This window comes from Arvicanthis niloticus, chromosome 2 (genome assembly GCF_011762505.2).
Source record: "Arvicanthis niloticus isolate mArvNil1 chromosome 2, mArvNil1.pat.X, whole genome shotgun sequence".
NCBI classification, from domain to species: domain Eukaryota; kingdom Metazoa; phylum Chordata; class Mammalia; order Rodentia; family Muridae; genus Arvicanthis; species Arvicanthis niloticus.
The window spans coordinates 84,491,638-84,511,089 of NC_047659.1; the positions used below are offsets into that span (position 1 = coordinate 84,491,638).

Below are 19,452 nucleotides of genomic sequence, written 5' to 3' on the forward strand. Positions count from 1 at the left end.
GTATCCTTCCCATCCCTCTCTATGGTCTAGGATAGATAAATGTAAAAATGAGAATATTTATAATAGCTCTACAAGTTTTAAACTCCATGTGAAACAGCACAAAAATAACAAGAAACATTATTAACAAGACCACTCCAAGAAGCATGCCATCAGAATCTCAGACAGCACCGATTATTAATATCAGGTAGTTAGAATATGGTCTAAGGCAATTGTTCTCAAGCTTTGGGTTGCGAGTCTCTGAGGGCCGAACAACCCTTTCACAGGGGTTATCTAAGGCCATCAAACCCACAGAGATTTACATTACTATTTATAGCAGTAGCAAATTTACAGTTATGAAGTGGCAATGATTTTATGGCTAGGAGTCACCACAACATGAGGAACTGTACTAACGGGTCACAGCATTAGGAAGGTTGAGAACCACTGTTCTAAAGGACAGAAAGAGAATGTGATGGGTATGTACTTCTCAGTTACACAAGAAAATTTAGTACGTAGTTTCATTTTGTAGGGAAACATTTCTCACATACTGAATTTAAGAAGACTGTACCACGGCTCCTCTGTAAGAAATATGCCACACAATGCTTCTGTGAGGCGGTTTTTTATCAGGCATACATCATTTCCAACTGCAGTTCTCAAGAAAGTATAGACAATATATGCTTTGGACAATAAGCAGGAGAAGTACTATACTTATTTACAGTGAAAACTGTAGAGTTATTCTTGCATTTTTCAAATGGTAGAAACAACCCATCCCTTCACATTTATGGGCCATGGTTATGTATGGCAAAATCATCAGTATTTATCTTTAAAAAAAAAAAAAAAAAACAACTCTTGAATTCTCTTTTAGGTTAACATTAACCCTCAGGTGCTAACAATCACAACATGATGCAGCAAGCAATGTTAACCTCATGGCCTTGATGATCTCATCATATCAGGAGCCTTCCAGGGGTGACTGCTTACATTTTTTGGTGTCTGTTTGTATCCGTTTCTGTAACATTCTGTAAAGGTCATTATGACATTAAAGCATGTAGCTCACTACCCACTAAATAAAGCTGATTATTGCTGATGTGCTTATTCAAAAACCCTAACAACCCTATTTGAAGTAGGGACTGATAGATACATGCCCAGGGCCAGCCATGGCATCCAGGTAGACTGATGCAGGCAAGCAATGGATGGTATAGGCAACTGCAGGGGAAACCTTGGCTTTGTGAGGGCAAAAATCGCTTACTTTTGGCAATATTTACCTTTCTAAGCGCTTCACCATTTTGTGGCCAAAAGCTGCTGACTTCTGGTGATTAACACCTGCTGTTAGCAGCTAAGGATTAAGTTAAAAAGTTGGCTACTCCAGTTCTTTGTTCTTGGACTCACAGGCCCCTGGCTGATCAAGCCAGAGGCTCAGAGTTTGTTAACTCTTTGTGAGCCAGAAAGAAAGGGAAAAATAAGAAAAGCACATATGTAGAAAAAACTCTCATTTACTCGGGATGAAACGTTTACCTTTATTTTTTCTGTTTTCAGTATATATACTTCCTCTAAAAAATTACCTCGTACAGCTATCATGTACAGTATCATGTAGAACTGTTACAGCGGGATAATTGATAACATAATTTTCTAAATACTTTTACATTCCAGAAAGTTCATAGAAAGTTTATGGCACTAATTCATGTCATAGATCAATACAGTTTAAAGAGTGACAACAGAATTGTTTACATGTTTTTCCATTAAGACTAGTATCTCATTAAACATTCATCATCTGTTACTAGTCCCCCATAAGTTTATTATAAGTTTAAAGCAATAATTTTTATGTCACAAGTTAGCATGGTTTTGTCAAGAGACAAATCATCTGCCTTGTGTCTTATTATTTTGAAGATTTGTATAAATAAACTAGTCAGTATTTCAATTTTTGTCCTTGCACCTACAAAAAATTGTCCATTCCCAGTTTATGCCCTTTAGTTATCAGAGAGTGGTCTTATGCCTAACTTGGAAGGAATGTTTTCCTTTATCATAAATTTATTCCAAGCCTGCTTTCTGTTTCTAGTACAATCAACCCATGACACATGAAGGTTTGCAGAACTCTTATTTGCTTTTATACTACAGAGGACTTGAAGTTACTTGTACAAATTTAGGAATTCTATAAAATCATTATTAAGAATTGTAAAATCATCAATTTGTCTATATAGCATTACTACATGAGAGTACATTTTATGTTAATCTGAAAAAAAAATCTGCTTAATAGGGTGGGCTGATGCCCAGGCATCATTAGGCTATGTAATAGTGACAGGAAAGGCATATCAGCAGCAAGAAGCAGTCCTGGGATGAAGTCGCTTGGGACCTTGCTTCACAGAGCTCACCCATCACAGGCTATGCAAAATGGTGGGCCATCTCCAGAAAATTCACTTGCATATCTTTAGCCTTCCTAAATGGCTTTAGACAAATACAGACACTTATTATATTAGATACTTTTCTTATTGCTGTGATTAAATGTCAGTAAGACAGGAAAGCAGGACTTAAATTTGTTTATGTATGTATCTTAGCAGGGGAAGCATGCTAGTGGGCAGATCTATGAAAGTGGGAATAAATGGCAGCACTTGCTAATATACCACCTGACCAGAAAGTGGAAAGAGGACAGGAAGTTGGGCTTGACTATAAACCTCAAGGTATGTCCCCAGTGACCTATTTCTTCTAGCTTGATGCTACCTTCTAATAGTACCACAGTTTCTCAAAAAAGTGCTATCAGCTGGTGACCAAGAATTCAAACACATGTGCCTGTGATGGGCATTTTATGCTTAAATTGTAAAAGTGATCTGTGTTGTGTGACATAGCTATGAGCTCCCAGAATAAAGCTATAGATAAAGCTTATTGAAACTTGATGCTTTTTCCACTCAACAGTCTCATGGGATTCAAGCATTTCTGTCATTTCAACTCTAGGTGAACACGATGACTGTCAATTATCTTCAGCAATAAAATAGAGTGTGGAAGCCTTCACGAGGTACTCACCTGACCAAAGATGAAGCCCATCAAAGCCATAGGAGTACAGGTCATCACCAACACCGTTGCCTCCCCATCCTTCTCCACCTCCAGGGTATGGGGCATAGCCCGAAGAGGAGGCCCAGCCCACCCGCAGATGTGTGGGCTCTGCTGTTAGGAAAGGCTCCACCTGGTCGATAATTAACTCAAAGTACCACTTCTTGTATTGTGGTGAGCCTTCAGCAACTCCCAGGAAGATGTTTGGCCGGATACTGAAATTAAACATGGGACAGGCTGCTTCTGCAGAGAGCAAATAACTGAAAAAACAAGTTGAACCAGACCCAGAAGGAGGCATTGGCTCAATTAAACATAGGTCAGAGTATTTTAATCTTTTGTTGTTGTTGTTATTGAACAGCCCTTAGCAATTTGCCAAGCACACAGTGGGCAGTATGAGGGCATCAGTAACTTCTTAGAAAACATAAAGGTGTTTTTTTAAAAAAAATTAATTCAAGGCAAGGCATTTATTGAATGCCAACCATGTGCAACAATACCCTAAATGTTGTAAGGGTTGTATGATCGCCAACCTTTGTGTCTTTCTGTAAGTAAGGATCATTTATGTGACCTCCATCTTCTGGAACACAAGTGTAAGTACAATCATTTTCAGATTAGCAGTTTTTGTTCCCTAAGCATATTTAATACTTAAAAGCATTAAGAAGTTACTACTAGCCAAACTTGTTAAGATGGAAAAAAAAGTGGCTAAAAGTATGGGACAGACAACAAAGGGTTCTCAATGTTTGGATTATGCAAGAGAGACTCTTCCTAGGCTTGAGTATGTTCTGCTCGAGATGGACACATATAAATGAGGCTGTATTAAGATGTCTGTTCAGAAGGAAGAGCTGCCCAGGCGGTGGTGGTGTACACTTTTAATCCCGGCACTCAGGAGGCAGAGTCCGAACAGAGTGAGTTCCAGAGTTCCAGAACAGTCAGGACTACACACAGAATCCCTGTCTTAAAGAAACAAAACAAAACTACCAACTAACCAACCAAAAGACATAAAGAAGAAGAGGAGGAGGAAGAAGAGGGGAGGAGGAGGAGAAAAGGAAGGAGGAGGAGCAGAGGGATCTGTGTGGTGGTCATGGTGGCCGTGGTGTCTAAGTTTGGTGTGTTGCTCTGTACTTTAGAAGAAGTTTCTTCCCTTACTACTGTGGATTAGAATCTGGACCATGATGTAAAATGGAAAAGACATAAAGCCTACCTGGTTCAGGCCCAGTGGGCTTACATGAGTCACAGGTAGCCACATGTCCGGACCAGTGTACTGAAGGTTTGGTTGGGCCTGTCTTGACCCTCACCAGTACCAGCCAAGTAAATGCCCATGTGCCCTTGAATGTAAGTAACTACAGTAACAACTTGGGACACACATTATATAAAACGTTTTAGAATGGTGCTATATAAAAACATTAATGTATGATGAGGAATAATAAAGGTGCATTCATTTTTAAAACAAAACTCCGTCACTTGAATGTATTTATCTTCCTTTCTCAGCTACTTTAAGGGTTATTTTTCCAAAACTCTCCTAAAAGCTAGAGGCACACAGAATATGCTTTTGCTTGGTCTGGTCTTATTTGCTTAAACTGCCACAAAGTCCCTTTTCCTACTGAGATACACTTGGCATCTGGAATGACACTAGTGACCTTACCTGGTGACATCATTAATTAGCCGTGTCTGCAGAAGCAGGTTCCTCCGGGGTAGTAGGTTGTCACAGATTAGATTCTGGTTGGCTCTTACTGCAACCCCATTGCAGAGACAGAGGGAGCACAGGACATCGAGAACCTGCAGGAGGATTCACCCAGCTCTAAACCTCAGCTCCAAGAAGAGGCCAACAATGTGCAGAACTTTATGATTACTACACAGAAAAGTAGGTGTCATGTTGAGTATGAATGAGTGATGGGCATATGGACAACTAGCCTAGAGCTATGAGAGTCTTACTCAGTAGGAGAGACTGATACTCAAGAGGCCGCTGCTGCTTGGAAAATGAGGCTCAGTATCCTTCTAGATCCATCACTTTATTCTTACACTCCATCTCTCTAGACTATACCTGCCATCTGTGGCCAAATTCTATTAGAGTCAGAGCCTAGACTATGGAGGCATACTGTCCAGCCAGGGTCAGGACTAGGGTTTGGTGAAATTCCTAAGGCACCAAGTCCAGACTTGCCCAGTCATTAAATCAAATCCTTTTCACAGGGCTTGCAATCCAACTTCACACTCACCTAGCCCATTTGCTTTGCACCGAGGGTTAGTAAGGTGCTCAAACTCTGGGAATGACAAACATTCAGGGCCCATTTGCTTAGGCTCTGGAATGCAGCAAGATTGGGACCCTCAGGCAGCAGTGTAGACCCCAGTTCTTGGATATCTTACTGTGATATCATCAGAGCCCATTGAGATATTCAAACATTCCTGGAAACCAGTGTTTCAAGTGTTTTACCTACTCTCTTCCTCCCACGTGGAAGGACAGTGAATCTGCAAGAGCCTAGGTGATTCACAAATCTGAGACATGACACCAAGCCACTGTGGCTATTTCCAGCTACCTAGTAAATGGAAATGGTCCTCTACCTCCACTCCTCCTCCATGCTGTCAATACCCTTTCTCTATCTCATTCTGATGCATCCCCTTATATTCAGATTTTGTGTTTGTACCCTGGCAGAGCAAATAGCACTGGGGCAGGCACTACTCCCATCTCCTCTACAGGGAGGAATGTGCAAATAGTTGATAAATAACAGCCAAACTGTGGCTGTCTGGCCACAGTGACAAGGAGGTGGGCAAATACATTTCAGTCTTTCCAAGTGGCCACAGAAGACTCAGCACTTGGTGAGATTGGATATCTTAAGGTTGTTGATAGCATTTGTGTCCATAATTCTCACAAACCAATTTTCCACCCGACTCCCTGAATGTCAGTTTCATTCTAGACAAATACAGGGCACATTTATGGGACAAACAGAAAAAGAAGCCCCGAGGCAGCTTTACAGGGCACTCGTACCATTACCACTTCATGACAGATATTGGCTGTGGAGATTCGAAATCCAGACGGTGATTTCTCATTCTAAGCAAAGAGCTATGGATGGCCAGAAAATGAAATACTTTCCATCTGGCCTATCATACACCTTCATCTGTTTTCCTTGAGTGATAGCTGTGGGGACCTTGCTGTTGTAGCCAGCGCAAAAGCTGGACTTAATTCATATACGATGGGAAAAGCAAAGTGAAATAAAGATTGCATGAAACATACAGCCTGATAGATCACTGCCTCATCTATAAACTGTTGACTCCATAAAGATGCACATTTGGCAATGGTAGGCTTTTAGATGACATTTCTTCATGTATTACTGGGGAATACGGACACACTTCTTTCCAAAAGTATTTAAATGGGTTTGCTTCAATGAGAAGAGGGTGTACACAGGACTGCATCACAAGAACTCATGGGCATTTTGCCTAGAGTCTGTTTGCATTTGCTAATTTCTCAGCAGTCCTGGGAAGCTTGCCTGGTGAGGTAGGTTCTGCTGAGTGTCCCTCAAACTCTGCATCCTTCTTCCCCCCACCCCCAGCTGACAAGGAGGTCTACTTTGCAGGTATATGGGGATCACATAACTTAGTTCTGCTTAAGGAAAGTTGGGTGGATATCACCAAACTCTTCTCATTGTTCTCTGTTCTCCTTCACTCTGCATACAGATCCAGTGCAGAATTAACAGCACCAGGAACTCCATTCTCAGATTCCTGGTCCAGCAGCACTGACATCACCTGGGAGCTTGCTAGAAACAGTGATGCACAGATTTCCTTGTTCTTTTTTTTTTTTTTTTTTTTTTTTTAACAGCATCTATTAATTTTTATAAAACAGATGTTTCACTATGTCATAGTACACCTCACCCCAATTCCAAACTGAAGCCTTCTTGTAATAAGATGTTCCAGTGATGTCTAGATTTGTGAGTACATGGTAGCTAGCGAAGCCCCAGAGAGAGCTTGTGTCTCTGAACAAATGAAGCCCTGCATCTGATGGGCTGCACGCTGAGTCACTGAATGCAGGCTTGTCTTAGACTTTAGCTTCTCCAACCACTGGGACACTTTTAGAGCTATAATCGTTTTCATCACTAGTACCATATTCTGTCCATCAGCCACCCACCGATCTTTATCTCCTTCACTCTATATGGGAAATATGCACTTACATGGGGATCCTACTTTAAAGAAAAAAATCCACATTACATATCAACACAGACATTTGGGTGCTGTATTGTCATTAGTCTTTATGTGTAAAAACAGATTTACTGTAAAATGCAAAATATACCTAGTTTTCGATCTTTGTGTCAAGTTACACATTTGAAAAAAAAAATTGCTTCCAGCTCCCTGGGATTCTCCCTGAGGAGGAGAACTGAGTGGTTGGGAGTCATTCTCTGCTGTAGTGGCTGCCATGAAACAGCCGAGTCTAGGAGCTATGGAGCAACCGTGTGGGAGTTAATGATTTGTTTACTTACATTCTATCCTTTGCCAACACAAACTAAACTTCTGATTCTGAGTCATTCTTTCCAGGGACCAATGAGATTACTATTTTACTAAATATTTTTCTCACAAGTGACTCAAAATTATTATGAAACAAAAATGATAATAAAAATATTTATCCGTGACAAGTTTGAGTAGATTTGGGGCAAGTCATCATGGAATCAAGTAGATCGGTGCACCATCATTATTATTTTACTACTAACAGCTAGCTGTAGGGAAAATATAGGATAAAGGGCTATAACTTTTTAGCAATTATTCTTTTTGCCAGACAAATCAGTGCTGGCGACAATGTTTCCGCCAATTTCCCTTTTGTCCTATAATATAAGCCACGTTCATGTGTGCAGCCTCCCACCAATTCAAGGTGAGACAGAGGTGGATTTGGGGTCCGTTCACATTGGCAAGCACACATGGAAGCTTCTATCATTAAATATATGAGCTTGGCCCTGTAGCAGTCACAAAGATAGTCTCTGTCATGAGGTAACTCACAATGGGTAAGAGAAATCATCTGTGAAAACAACTACAGTGAAATGAAAATCCAAACAGTTGTTATAAAAAAGTTTATAAGAGCAGAGGTGAGAAGATCAATTACAACTGGGAGTTTGAAGGAGTGGCACTTAAGTTAAACTTTGAGGAGTGAATTAAAAGTTTTAATGTTGCTTTTTAATTGGCAAGAGGAGAATGTTGATAGGTCCTGGAGATGCTGGAAGTGAGGAGGTTCTGATGAGGATCTACAAAAACACAGTCCCTAGGAGGTTGGGAAGAGTGCATTCAAAAAGGATGGAGCGGACCCTACAACCCACTTTTCTCACTTTCACAAAGATTGTGTTCTTTTCCTATAACTTGATGAGGTAAAGCAAATTCTTTCTCCATAGTGACTCAGCTAACAACTGAAAAAGGATAGAAAGGACGTGAATAGGAAACCCGTGCTATACTGACATACAGTTTAGACGCTAAGTAAATGACAAGTTATGGTATGATGGGACAAGAATGAATTCTCAAATTCCACTGCATACAGAAAGTCTTTAAAGGACATGTTCATGAGTGATGGGTCCCTCAAGCTCCATTGCTAGCACATAGTGTCCTTTAATCACAAAGGTTCTGCTCTGAAAAGTCTTGAATTTAGGTAATTCTAAAAACAAAAATTAATATCCTCTCAGGATATTTAGGCTATGAAGCCAATGTTTACAACCTTCAGCTTGAGTTATTGGCAAGAAATGAAAATATTTAGTTCTAGCGTGTCATCAGTTAGCTGAGAGGCCCCCCCATAAATTGCTGAATATCAAGGGCCCATGCTCTAAACTTTCTGCCTGCCAAGTAGAAATTAATAATAATAATAATAATAATAATAATAATAATAATACTATCACTTCAGAAGGGCATGGCAAAGAATAAAGAGGATGTATGTGAACACAGAAAGTGGTCCTGGCACTTCATGAGTGCAAAAGAAATGTTATTTGTCATTGCCTTCATCACATCATCCTCAAAGATGACTGCTTGGGTTCCCTAAGACTCCGGAATTTTATGTATTGCGAGTCACCGACTTTATGGAAAACTCAGTGAATGAGTGAGACACTTTCAAATGTTGGGTCTATAGAAAGCACAGAAGGATGGATAGAGGGAGACATCACTGACCTTTTCTAAGCAAAAATGAAATATAAGAATAGTCTGGTCTACATTCAGGTCTTTGCAAAACTACCCCCAAGACACTAGTGATACTTTGAACCTACACTTTTCTTTAAAAATAAAGTGTGCAACTACACCCATCTATCAAATCTATCAAATATAAACATAGGGTACCCTTAATGAGACTTTGTTTCAAAACAGTGTTTTTCTGTCTAACCCTAGGCTAGCCTTGAATACATAGAGCTCCCACTACTTTGGCTTACCAGGCCTCTGTTTTCTCAACTGTGGAATGGACATAATAATTGTCAAGTTGTCATTAAATGCAATCTAATCAATGCTTTTTGTACGTAGGAAGTTGTAAGGAAGCTGGCTATTTTCAAAGTCTTTTATGTGGAACCACTATAGCAAGACTCTAAGGTAATAAAACCAGGGCAGCCTTCTTTTGTATGGCTTCTCTATCTGCAGTGCTAGACTGTGGCTCAAGCCACTTGCTACTTCTATGCCTATCAATAATTCTGACTACATTTTGCAGACATGTTGGAATGTACAGAAGCTGGACTAAGGCTCAGACCTCATGCTTGTTTTTGATTTACCATGTTCAAGAAAGCAATTACAGATCCCACAGATTTTTCTTCTTTGCCAAGCAATTTCACAGATGTTAAGGACCATAGCTTTTCTGCTTCCTCAGGCCATTGCATATCATGTGCTGCATGGGCTCCTTTTACTGGACTGAGACACATCCCAAAATACAGTTCCCTTCCTATCAAATAATGGTAGGCGAGAGCTAGGGACTAGAATTTACCCTCTCTAATCTGTAAAAGCACAGCTGTAACCCATATGTGCAATCAAACCACACACTGCTAAACTCATAGGTCCTAGAGTGAGGACCCCACAGTGAGACCTGTGTTAAGAGCTAAGGATGCCAGGGTGTGCTTGGGAAGCTGGGGAAACCCAGATCATCTAAGATCCATTAAGGCTGTCTGTCTTGGACTGTATAGATTTTCAGAATCCCAGTTTCTCAAAGCCTTTGCAAAAGTAAATCAAGAGACTACACATCACTCTTTCAGTAATATAGAATGGGTATTAGTGTGAGGGAAAGAAAAGGCAGGAAAATAAACCAATGGGAGTGGCCTCTCTTCCATACCCACCTTGTGATTCCGCCCATGTTTATCCAGTAAAGAGATGATGGACTTGATGTGACCCTCTGCTATGAGGTTTAAGGCTTCTGGGCTTTCAATCAAGATGCAGTGCAAGACCTCCAAGATACCTGTATGAATGTACGACAATCATTTTCCCACCCAGCAAGATGCAGAACTGGCCAAATATGGAGATCTGAGAGTAAAGGGAGCATCTTACAGGGCCAGAGTGCCACAATATATTGACTCTACTAAATCCCATCCAGAAGAGAGATGTAGTCATTTCTGATAGATTTCAGGGGCCTCTACAATCTAGAGGTGAGTTTACTTCAATGCTAACTTAATATTCCCTTTCTTGGACAGTAGCAGGATCTTTATAAAATCTAGTAAAGCGACTGTAAAGTGGGATTCTTAAATTCACCAAATCAGACAATACTTTATTTAAATACAGATAAGCAGCTGCCCAACTTACTATAGTTTCTAAAGATCATGCAAGTAACTTACAAATATTCTGGCTCTGCCCCTAGAATAAGTGGTTTTTTTTCTAAGAACTGAAATTAGATATTATTTCTAATGTCCTTGTGTAATAAAGTTTGAGCTCCAGAAATAGACTGTTGTACACCATTGGCACAGCTGATAGTTTTCTATGTCAAGATTGGGGGCCTAAGGTAAACTAATATTTCTGTAGCATGACACATACAATATTAAAATCATGATGAGAACCTGAGGGAAGTAGTTGGCCGAGAGCCTCACTGGTTTTATTTTTAAAAGTTCCTTTATTTTGTTGTATTCAATCGAGGTGTTCTTAACTCATCCTGAAACATAATTTCTCTAACAAAAGAAGGCACTGGGGAAAAGAAACACCTAAAATGATGTGAGCAGGACAGAGGTCCTTGGGGGACTGTCCCTTGGCTGCTTTCCTCAAGCACCTGCCACCTCCAGACTGGAAGAAAAGCATCAAAACACCGCAGCTTCCCAGAGGACTCACACACCTGCCATGTGCACTCATTTTAGAAGAAAAAATTTCTCAGCCTTGTGAATCATTATTTACCAATGACCATAATGCTCAGGTGCTCCGAGAGTCATCAGATGTGATATTTGGGGAGTGGGCGAGTGATGATTATTTACTCTTAAATTTTGAAGTCATTCTTTTATTCTGCTAAGCCCACATGGAATAGGGAGTGTTCATGCTAAGTACCCAGAGAATGGGAGAGCAGGAGGAGGCCAGCATTACTGAATGGGAGTGTGCAAAGGGCCATGGAGTGAAGGCAAAGGCACAGAGTGAAAAGTTGAACAGAAGAGGAAGGATTTGCAGAAGTTAGCTTCTGTTAAAGGCATAGCCTTGTCAGAAAGCTTCCATTATTCCTTTTCTGTTGAATTGAGGATTATTGACCACCAAATGGAAAAGATTCAATTCTGTTTTTATCTCTACAAAAGGGAAAAAAATTGATCTTTTCCAATTAAAGGTGTTTTTTGTTATGTTTTGTTTTTGTTTTGTCATTGTTGTTGTTAACTCTTACCTGAGGAAGATTCTAGTCTGTCCAACTTACTAATTAACCAATCAAGGTTATTGGAGAATTGAGCACAGTTGTTTCTGTTTCCACGAATGAGAGCAGCTGAAACAAACAAACAAACAAACAAACAAACAAACAAATCATCACATACGTTAAAGGGCAGAATGATGGCATGGGAACTGTGACAGCTGTTGACTGATCAACAAGCTTAGCTCCTAAAAGGTCCTGAATTGGCAATCTTACCCTTTCAGGCCCTGTCGGACAGCCTCATTCCTACATTTAGGAGAATTAAAATCCATCACTTATGCCCTCACTCACATGGAGACTTCTGCTATGTTCTAATTTGCAAAGTACTATAAGCTAGTAGTTAACAATGACTAGGCTAGGCTAGAACATTTAACAGACGGTTTCCAAAGAATCCCAAGTTTTAAGTCAACATCCCATTAGCCTTGCACATCTCACCTGGTAGGAGGCACGACAGGAGTACTCACCTAGTAATTTGTATAGCAGGTTCAGAATTTCTTTCCAGGCCATGCCACTCTCTTCCCTTACGATCCCTGCAAAGTGTGCTACACTGTTGTAGATGTTTAATCGATCGATGCAATTCAATACGAGGGCCAGCATCCCCTGAGAAGGAGAGATGAGGAAGAGCTCAGCCTTCCTCATAAATCCCTCAGCTCTTTCTCCTCCCATATCTGCCACCTCTTGATATTGACAATTCTTAGATGCCAACAGATTTCCATGGTGCCAGTAGAGTTTTATTTTCTTTTAAAAAACAAAATATGCATTTTTATGCTTCATAGACTTAAATAACATCTATTTGTGGAATGAGTCAGCAGTCTCTTGTGACAGGTTTGTCCCCATGAGCAGCGTTTAACTCAGTCCAAGGGCACAGCAAGAAAGATGGAGTGTGAATGAGAGAGACACACACTTTCCTTCCATCTGATGGGAAGTGATTCTGACTCAGTCAGAAACTGCCTTGATTATAGCACCTACTCTTTGCCTAAACCTCAAATTCAAGAAATCTCATTCATACTATGATTTTCAGTTTTGTGCTTTTATGAAATTTCTGTATGTCTCTGCATCTATTTGTGTTTCTTAGGCATCCCCTAGATCCCCAGAGGTAAGTATGTGTGTGTCTGTTTGTGTATGTGTGTCTTTTTATCCTGTTTGTTTAGTTTGTCCTATTTTGTTTTTTAATTTTTATTTTTTTAGTTGCCCCTTTGTTTTCTAATGTGTGTGTGTGTGTGTGTGTGTGTGAGAGAGAGAGAGAGAGAGAGAGAGAGAGAGAGAGAGAGAGAGAGATGAAAATGTGTGAGAAGGATGTAGAAGGAGTTGGGGGAAGGGATAACTATGATGAGAATATATTTTATGAAAAACTATTTTCAGTTAAAAAAGGAAATTCATTTATTGGCATCAGCCAATCATGTTCATTTTCTTTACTCCTAGGGAGGTTTTAGAGACAACAAAACTTAAAGAGAAACTTCAACCCCCTTTTGGGCGTTTGTACAAGAGGAAGCCACCCCATGAAAACATCTGTGCCTAGGGGGAGATGGTGAACGTCCTTTCAGTAGTCTGTAGCTCTGCAGAAGGCTTCCAGGCCCTGGTTTACTTAGATGTCAAGACCGAGCATCCCTCAGCAATAACTTTGGAAGAACCTTTAGGCATGGAGTGCTGGAGAAGTTCACCACAGCCTAATAACACCAGATCATCATGCCCAGTTCAGAGAAGGCTCTGACTTGTCTAAGGTCATCCGAAGGCAGGAATAAAGTCAGAATGGTGTGAGTCTTAGGACACTACACTGCCATTTAATGTTTCCCTCACATTCAGTCTCTGCTCCAGAGACTCAGATGTTCACTGTGTAATAGCAGGCCCATTGTCATGTGTATCTTTCAAATCTGTTCTCCAGACACTTCTGTTGTGGGTGAATATAAGCATTTGCATTTTTCAAGCTGGTTTCCTAGGTAATTCTGACATATCCCCAAATTTGTGGATCACAACCAACAACATGCAATAACAAGCTGATTTATTGTATGTGGATTCTGGACACAAATTGCAGTGAAGCATTAAATCCTAAACAGTTTGAACGTGCCAACCATTACTAATATACCAGTGGTGGTTGTCAGGAATACTAACCCCCAGTAAATCCCTTTCGTTTCAGCTTCTGGGAAGCTTCTTATTCTCAAGTCTGCTCATAAATATGTGTATGCATATAGACTAAGCTAAGCTGCAGCCATAAGGACACTTCAGCTCTGAATGCAAAGAAAATCAATCAATCATAAATCAGTCAGTCAGTCAGTCAGTCAATCTATTAAACAACCAACTTGTCCCTCCCCACCTCCCCCGTGAACTTACCTCCTCCTTGAAAAGATTCTGTCTATTTTTTAGAGAGCGGAGCTTATTCTGTTTGTCTTCATGTTGCATCTCTTCCTCTGGTGGCTGGAAGTAGGCTATCAAGTCTTGTAGAGTCTGCAGGACCTCTTCTGTTGGCAAGGCGACAGGGGCAGCTGTGCGATTGTTTCCACTAAAAAGCCATGAGATGACACTGCTCAGGGACCAGACACTAGCAGGGCCATGAGTGAGATCTTCTGAGTCCTCACTCCTTCCAGCCCCATGCTGGCCACAGTGAGCTGCTTGCTGAGGTAGTCATTGCCCCAACAAGCAGGAGATGAAGTTTGCCCAGCAACACAGCAGCAGGAGACAATATTTGTATTCATTTACAGCTATTTCATAAACAAGGAGACATGATTCCTTTTGGCACATTTATTTTCAAGCAGCTTACAGTTTATCCTTGCATTGCTATGCTCAGCGCTCAGCACCAAACAGGTCTTTACTGAGTGTCTAATGATGATTTCTGTATCATCTAAAGAGGGAGTGTCAACTGTGGTTATCAGGATGACGGTTTCTATCTGGAGCAGATGGTTCCCTTCATTCACTCCATCTGTCTGTCACACTTCCTCTTTAAATAAGCACACTTGGAAAAATAACAAAGGTATTAACCTACAATACTGTTCCTTCAAACTGTGTTACCTGCATAGAACAGATAAATCACAATGCTGGAGGAGGTGGGGGAGGGGGGAGTCTTTTCATTTCCATTGTCTTCTCTCTTTCCTTATGTACTTCCTCTCTCTGACTGTTTTCTGATGCATATATAGTTTTGTATTTGCATATGTGCACATGCTTGCTTTCTGTCTTCTGAGTGTTAATGTCACCTTTACTCTGTGTATCTGTTTCCCACCTTTGTATCTTCCTCCCCCTGGACTCTTTCTGCACATGCCTCCATTCTTAGGCTCTCAGAATTATCCCTCTCAGTTCCAGTGTCTACCCCTCTTGGCTTCGGTTTCTTAATTGTAAACTCAAAGGAATACTGTCAACATCTTCACCTTATGCATATTTCTGAGAGTCTCTATCTACCACACAGTTCATCTGTCCTCTTGCACAGTTCATAGCCACTGTACAAAGGGGGAAGGAAAAATGTGATGGAGTTTTAATTTTTTTTCTTCACTGCTCTCTCTTGCTGTGTGCCTATTTCATAATCTAGATTTGCCTTCTGGCATGGTTACTGCATACTGTTGGCTTCTCAGAAGAGATGAAAGACAAGAGCCTGTATCCAAAGTATTTTTTTCTTTTATTTCTTAGGTGTTGCTAAGTTGTTACTGCTGCTGCATGGGTTTATTTGTTATTAATTCTTCTTTCTTCTAAAAGACACTGTGATGGCTGAGAAAAGTAAGAGCTCTGTTGGGGGTAAAGTATCTATCTATCTATCTATCTATCTATATCTATCATCTATCTAATATATATTATAATGATATATATATACATATATATATATATATGTATATATATATCTCAAATTGGGAAGTGTTTATTGTTTTAAATACACAAACCTTGGTAAGAACAATAGGAGGCTATTGCCTTTTAGGTTAGGGATGCTTTTCTGTCAGTTTTAGGGCAAAGACTTCCAATAGGCAAAGGCAGGCCAAGGGCAAGAACTGGCCAGGGTCCACGCTATCTATTTTTATCTGGGTGAATGTGGGGCCTCAGGAAGATAAAAAGTCAACTCTAATACTGAACTTTCAATTATTTAAATATCAAATGTATTTTGCAGCCAAACATAGACCCATCGGTGAATGTTCTTAGACCAGAAATGCTAAAGAAAGTACCCAGGCTGAAGTTAATGACTCCAAACAGTAGGTAAAGACCACATAAAGAGACAGGGAGAAAGGTAAGAAGGCATTATAATAAAACAAGGATTTAAATGTAATTTTCTGGTTTTGGTCTTCTAAGTGATTCAAGAAAACCATTCTGTAAGACAATCATTATAAAACCATGCTACTAGGCTTCTAACAAATAGAGATATCACCATGGCAATGTTACCACAAAGGAGGAGGGAGAAAATAGAACAATATTAGAATAAAGTTGCTTTACTTAAGTTAGTAGGAATTTGAAACAGGTTATTTTAAGTTAAATACACATTGATATTACTGAGAAAAAACACACCAAAGACAAAAATAAAAGTTCTCCAAGGCTGAATAGGACACTAGAAATAAACAACCCCAATGAAGGCAGTAAAAGATGGAACAAAAGGGTGAGGCAAAAACAGAAAAATGACAATTATAGATATAAAGATTAATGTAATTAAGCATGGCTGCATTAGACACACTGATAAAGAGAAAAATCGTCAGACTTGATCTGAAGAAAAAACAATCCAATATTTGCAATGTCCTGGACTCATAGCTGAGCATCAAAGCCAGAGATGAGGTGAAAGCCCAGGTGTGAGAAAGAGTAATCAGTGCCTCGACCACAGCTGTAACCCTGAGGGGCTCCATGAGGATGAGCGAAGAACATCTGTAGAGAAGACAATCTATCATCTCAGTAGAGCCAACTTCTTAAGGCAATGTATATATTATAAAAATGAGCACTTGACAGCAATGATCAGAATGTATGAAGAAAAACATACAGCCTGAGTCAGGAGACAAATTTCTGTAACATACATGACCTTATTCTTAATCACTTAAAACTATAAGTCTTATTAGCAAATGACTAGATTGCAAGGCAAAAAAAAAAAAAAAGTATTTGACAAAAATCAAGACAAAAACTCAATGGATTTCTAGAAACAGATGGCTTGGTAAAGGACATTTACGAAGACCCTGTAGATGATACTGAGCTTAGTGATTAAAAAACAAAAACAAAACAAAGCAACAACAACAACAACAAAAACCTTAATGCTTTCCTTCTAAGATTTGAACTAAAACAAGAATATCTGCCCCAGGCGTCGTCATTACACACTGTACTATAACCAGCTTTGAGGGGAGGGGAGAAATAAAGTGTATTCCTACTGGAAAAGAAGACTGTCTTCATTCATAGATGAGTAGATCTTGTATGTAGAAAACTCTTAAAAACCTATATTATCACAAAGCCCCTAGAATTAAAAAAGAGTATCAATGCTGTTCTGTATACAGGATCAACATTTTAATAATGATGTATGTCCATAAAGAGTAATGAGCCATTTGAACTGAATTTTAAAATACAAATTTCACCTCCAAAAGTGTTAAAAAGACACAAATACCTAGGAATGAGTTACACAAAAGAACTTCAAGACCATATATACACGGACAAGCTTGGCTGCTTTCCAAAGGCAGCCGGAGAACACACGAATGGAGAGGCAGTCCACCTGTGTGTACTGCTGAGCACTGCTAAAGGAACAAACCTTCCACAGCTAATCCACGGATTAACTGCAGTTTCTAGACATGTCTCAGGAGGGTTTTATAAATTTATTTTTTTTACAGAAATTGACAAATCCATCCTAAAATTCACATAAAAAGCAGAATGTAAAAATGACTCTAAATGAATTATAAAATTGAAGGATCCATGTTACATGATTTCAACACTATAGTATGTTTAGTTAGTCACTTTAGAATACTAATATGCATTTGGATCAATGAAATAACTGAGAGACTTATAATAAGCTCTTCCATTTGTGGTTATTTGATCTTTCTCTCCTTTTCTTTCATTCTCCCTGTCTATGACTCTGTCTCTCTCCCCTTTTATATTAATCCCCCCGTCACTGTCTCTCTGTCTCTCATCTTTCTGTCTCTGTCTCTCCTCTCTCTGTCTCTGTCTCTCTCTGTCTCTGTCTCTCTCTCTCTGCCTCTCTCTCTCTCTCTCTCTCTCTCTCTCTCTCTCTCTCTGATGTACATGTGATTGCATGTGCAAGTGAATGTGGTAGCCAGAGGCCAACCTTGGATAGCATACCTCAGAAATTATCCACCTCATTTAAGATAGGGTCTCTTACAAGGATATGGGGCTTGCTGATTAGATGAGGCTGCCAGGAGATCTGATCATTTCTACTCCCCCAATGATTGGATCACAAGTACACACCCTTATGGCTAGGCTCATGTGACTTTTGACAAAGGTGTCAAGGCCATTAGATGGGGAAAGGTAATTTGACTTAAATTTGCTTAAAAAGCAAAATGCATGGGTGATCTGATATCCTTAATACTTCACTGTGTAGCCAAGGCTGGCTTTAAACTTATGAATCTTCCTGGTTCAGTGTGCTGATTTCTGGGATTGCAGCACATATCACCATATCACCAGGTTCTTTTTCTTTTATTTCTTCTTTCTTGTGTACTCAGTCTCTCCTCTCTCTCTCTCTCTCTCTCTCTCTCTCTCTCTCTCTCTCTCTCTGTAGTCAAGAGGCTGACATTGGGACTTTTTTTCTCAATCACTCTTCACCTCATTTACTAACACAGGGTCTTTCATGTGACCTGAAGTCTACTGTTTTAGCTAGACTGGCTTGGGAGCAAGTCCCCAGGACCCATATGTCTCTGTACCCTCTCCCCACACTACAATCCAAGGGTTGCAGTCATTCACTGATCAGATTTTATGTGCCTGCTACTCATGATTGTACAGAAAGCACCCTACCCACTAAGCCATCTCCATAGCTACCATTAAGAAAATGAGAAGGGTGGGAAAGAAAGATGGCTTAGTGGTTAAGAGCTTGGAGGGGGGTTGTTCCAGAATACCCATGTTTGTCTTTCAGCACCCATATGGCAGTTTACAACTACCTGTAACTCAACTTCCAGAGGATTCAATGCTCTCTTTTGGCCTCTATAGGTATCAAACATGTGCATGGTACACAGATGTACATGCTGGCAAAATACCTGTATACATAAAATAAATTAAACTTCTAAAAAAAATTTTAAAAATGAGAAGAGAAACCACAGATTAGGATACAATACTTGTAAATCATAAATTTGTTAAATGACTTGTACTGGCAGGTTCACTGAACTCAGAAATCTCAATTAGAAGACAAATGACTCAATTTTTAAGAGGCAAATGCATTTGATTACACTGCACCAAAGAAGATGTATGAAAGGCCAGGAAATATATGAAAAGATATTTGATACCATTATTCATTCTCGAAATGCAAATCCACACCACCACTTCATCTACATAATGGCTACAATCAAAATATCAGATAGCTCAAATACAGGCAAGGTTGAGGACAAATGGAACTTCATTCATTTATGAGGAAACTATAAATGGTATACACCCCTTGGGAAACAGTCATTCTCAGTTTTTTAGGTTAGACATGTCCTACATGTCAATGCATGCTTGAAAATTTAGCATTCTAGAGGCTGAGGCTGGAGGATCAAGAGTTCAAGGTCATCATGATC

General features: G+C 39.8%; 1 protein-coding gene across 1 annotated transcript in view; it reads right to left on the reverse strand.

The window, feature by feature from the left end:
- Ryr3 (ryanodine receptor 3) overlaps window positions 1–19,452 on the reverse strand; it is a 290,856-nt gene that overhangs the window by 236,901 nt on the left and 34,503 nt on the right. Inside the window, exons 9-14 of the mRNA XM_076928313.1 lie at window positions 14,129–14,297; window positions 12,265–12,400; window positions 11,780–11,875; window positions 10,272–10,390; window positions 4,655–4,788; window positions 2,989–3,230 (exon numbers count right to left, since the gene is read on the reverse strand). Coding sequence (XP_076784428.1) covers window positions 2,989–3,230; window positions 4,655–4,788; window positions 10,272–10,390; window positions 11,780–11,875; window positions 12,265–12,400; window positions 14,129–14,297 — 896 coding nt within the window. The remainder of the gene's footprint in view (window positions 1–2,988; window positions 3,231–4,654; window positions 4,789–10,271; window positions 10,391–11,779; window positions 11,876–12,264; window positions 12,401–14,128; window positions 14,298–19,452) is intronic.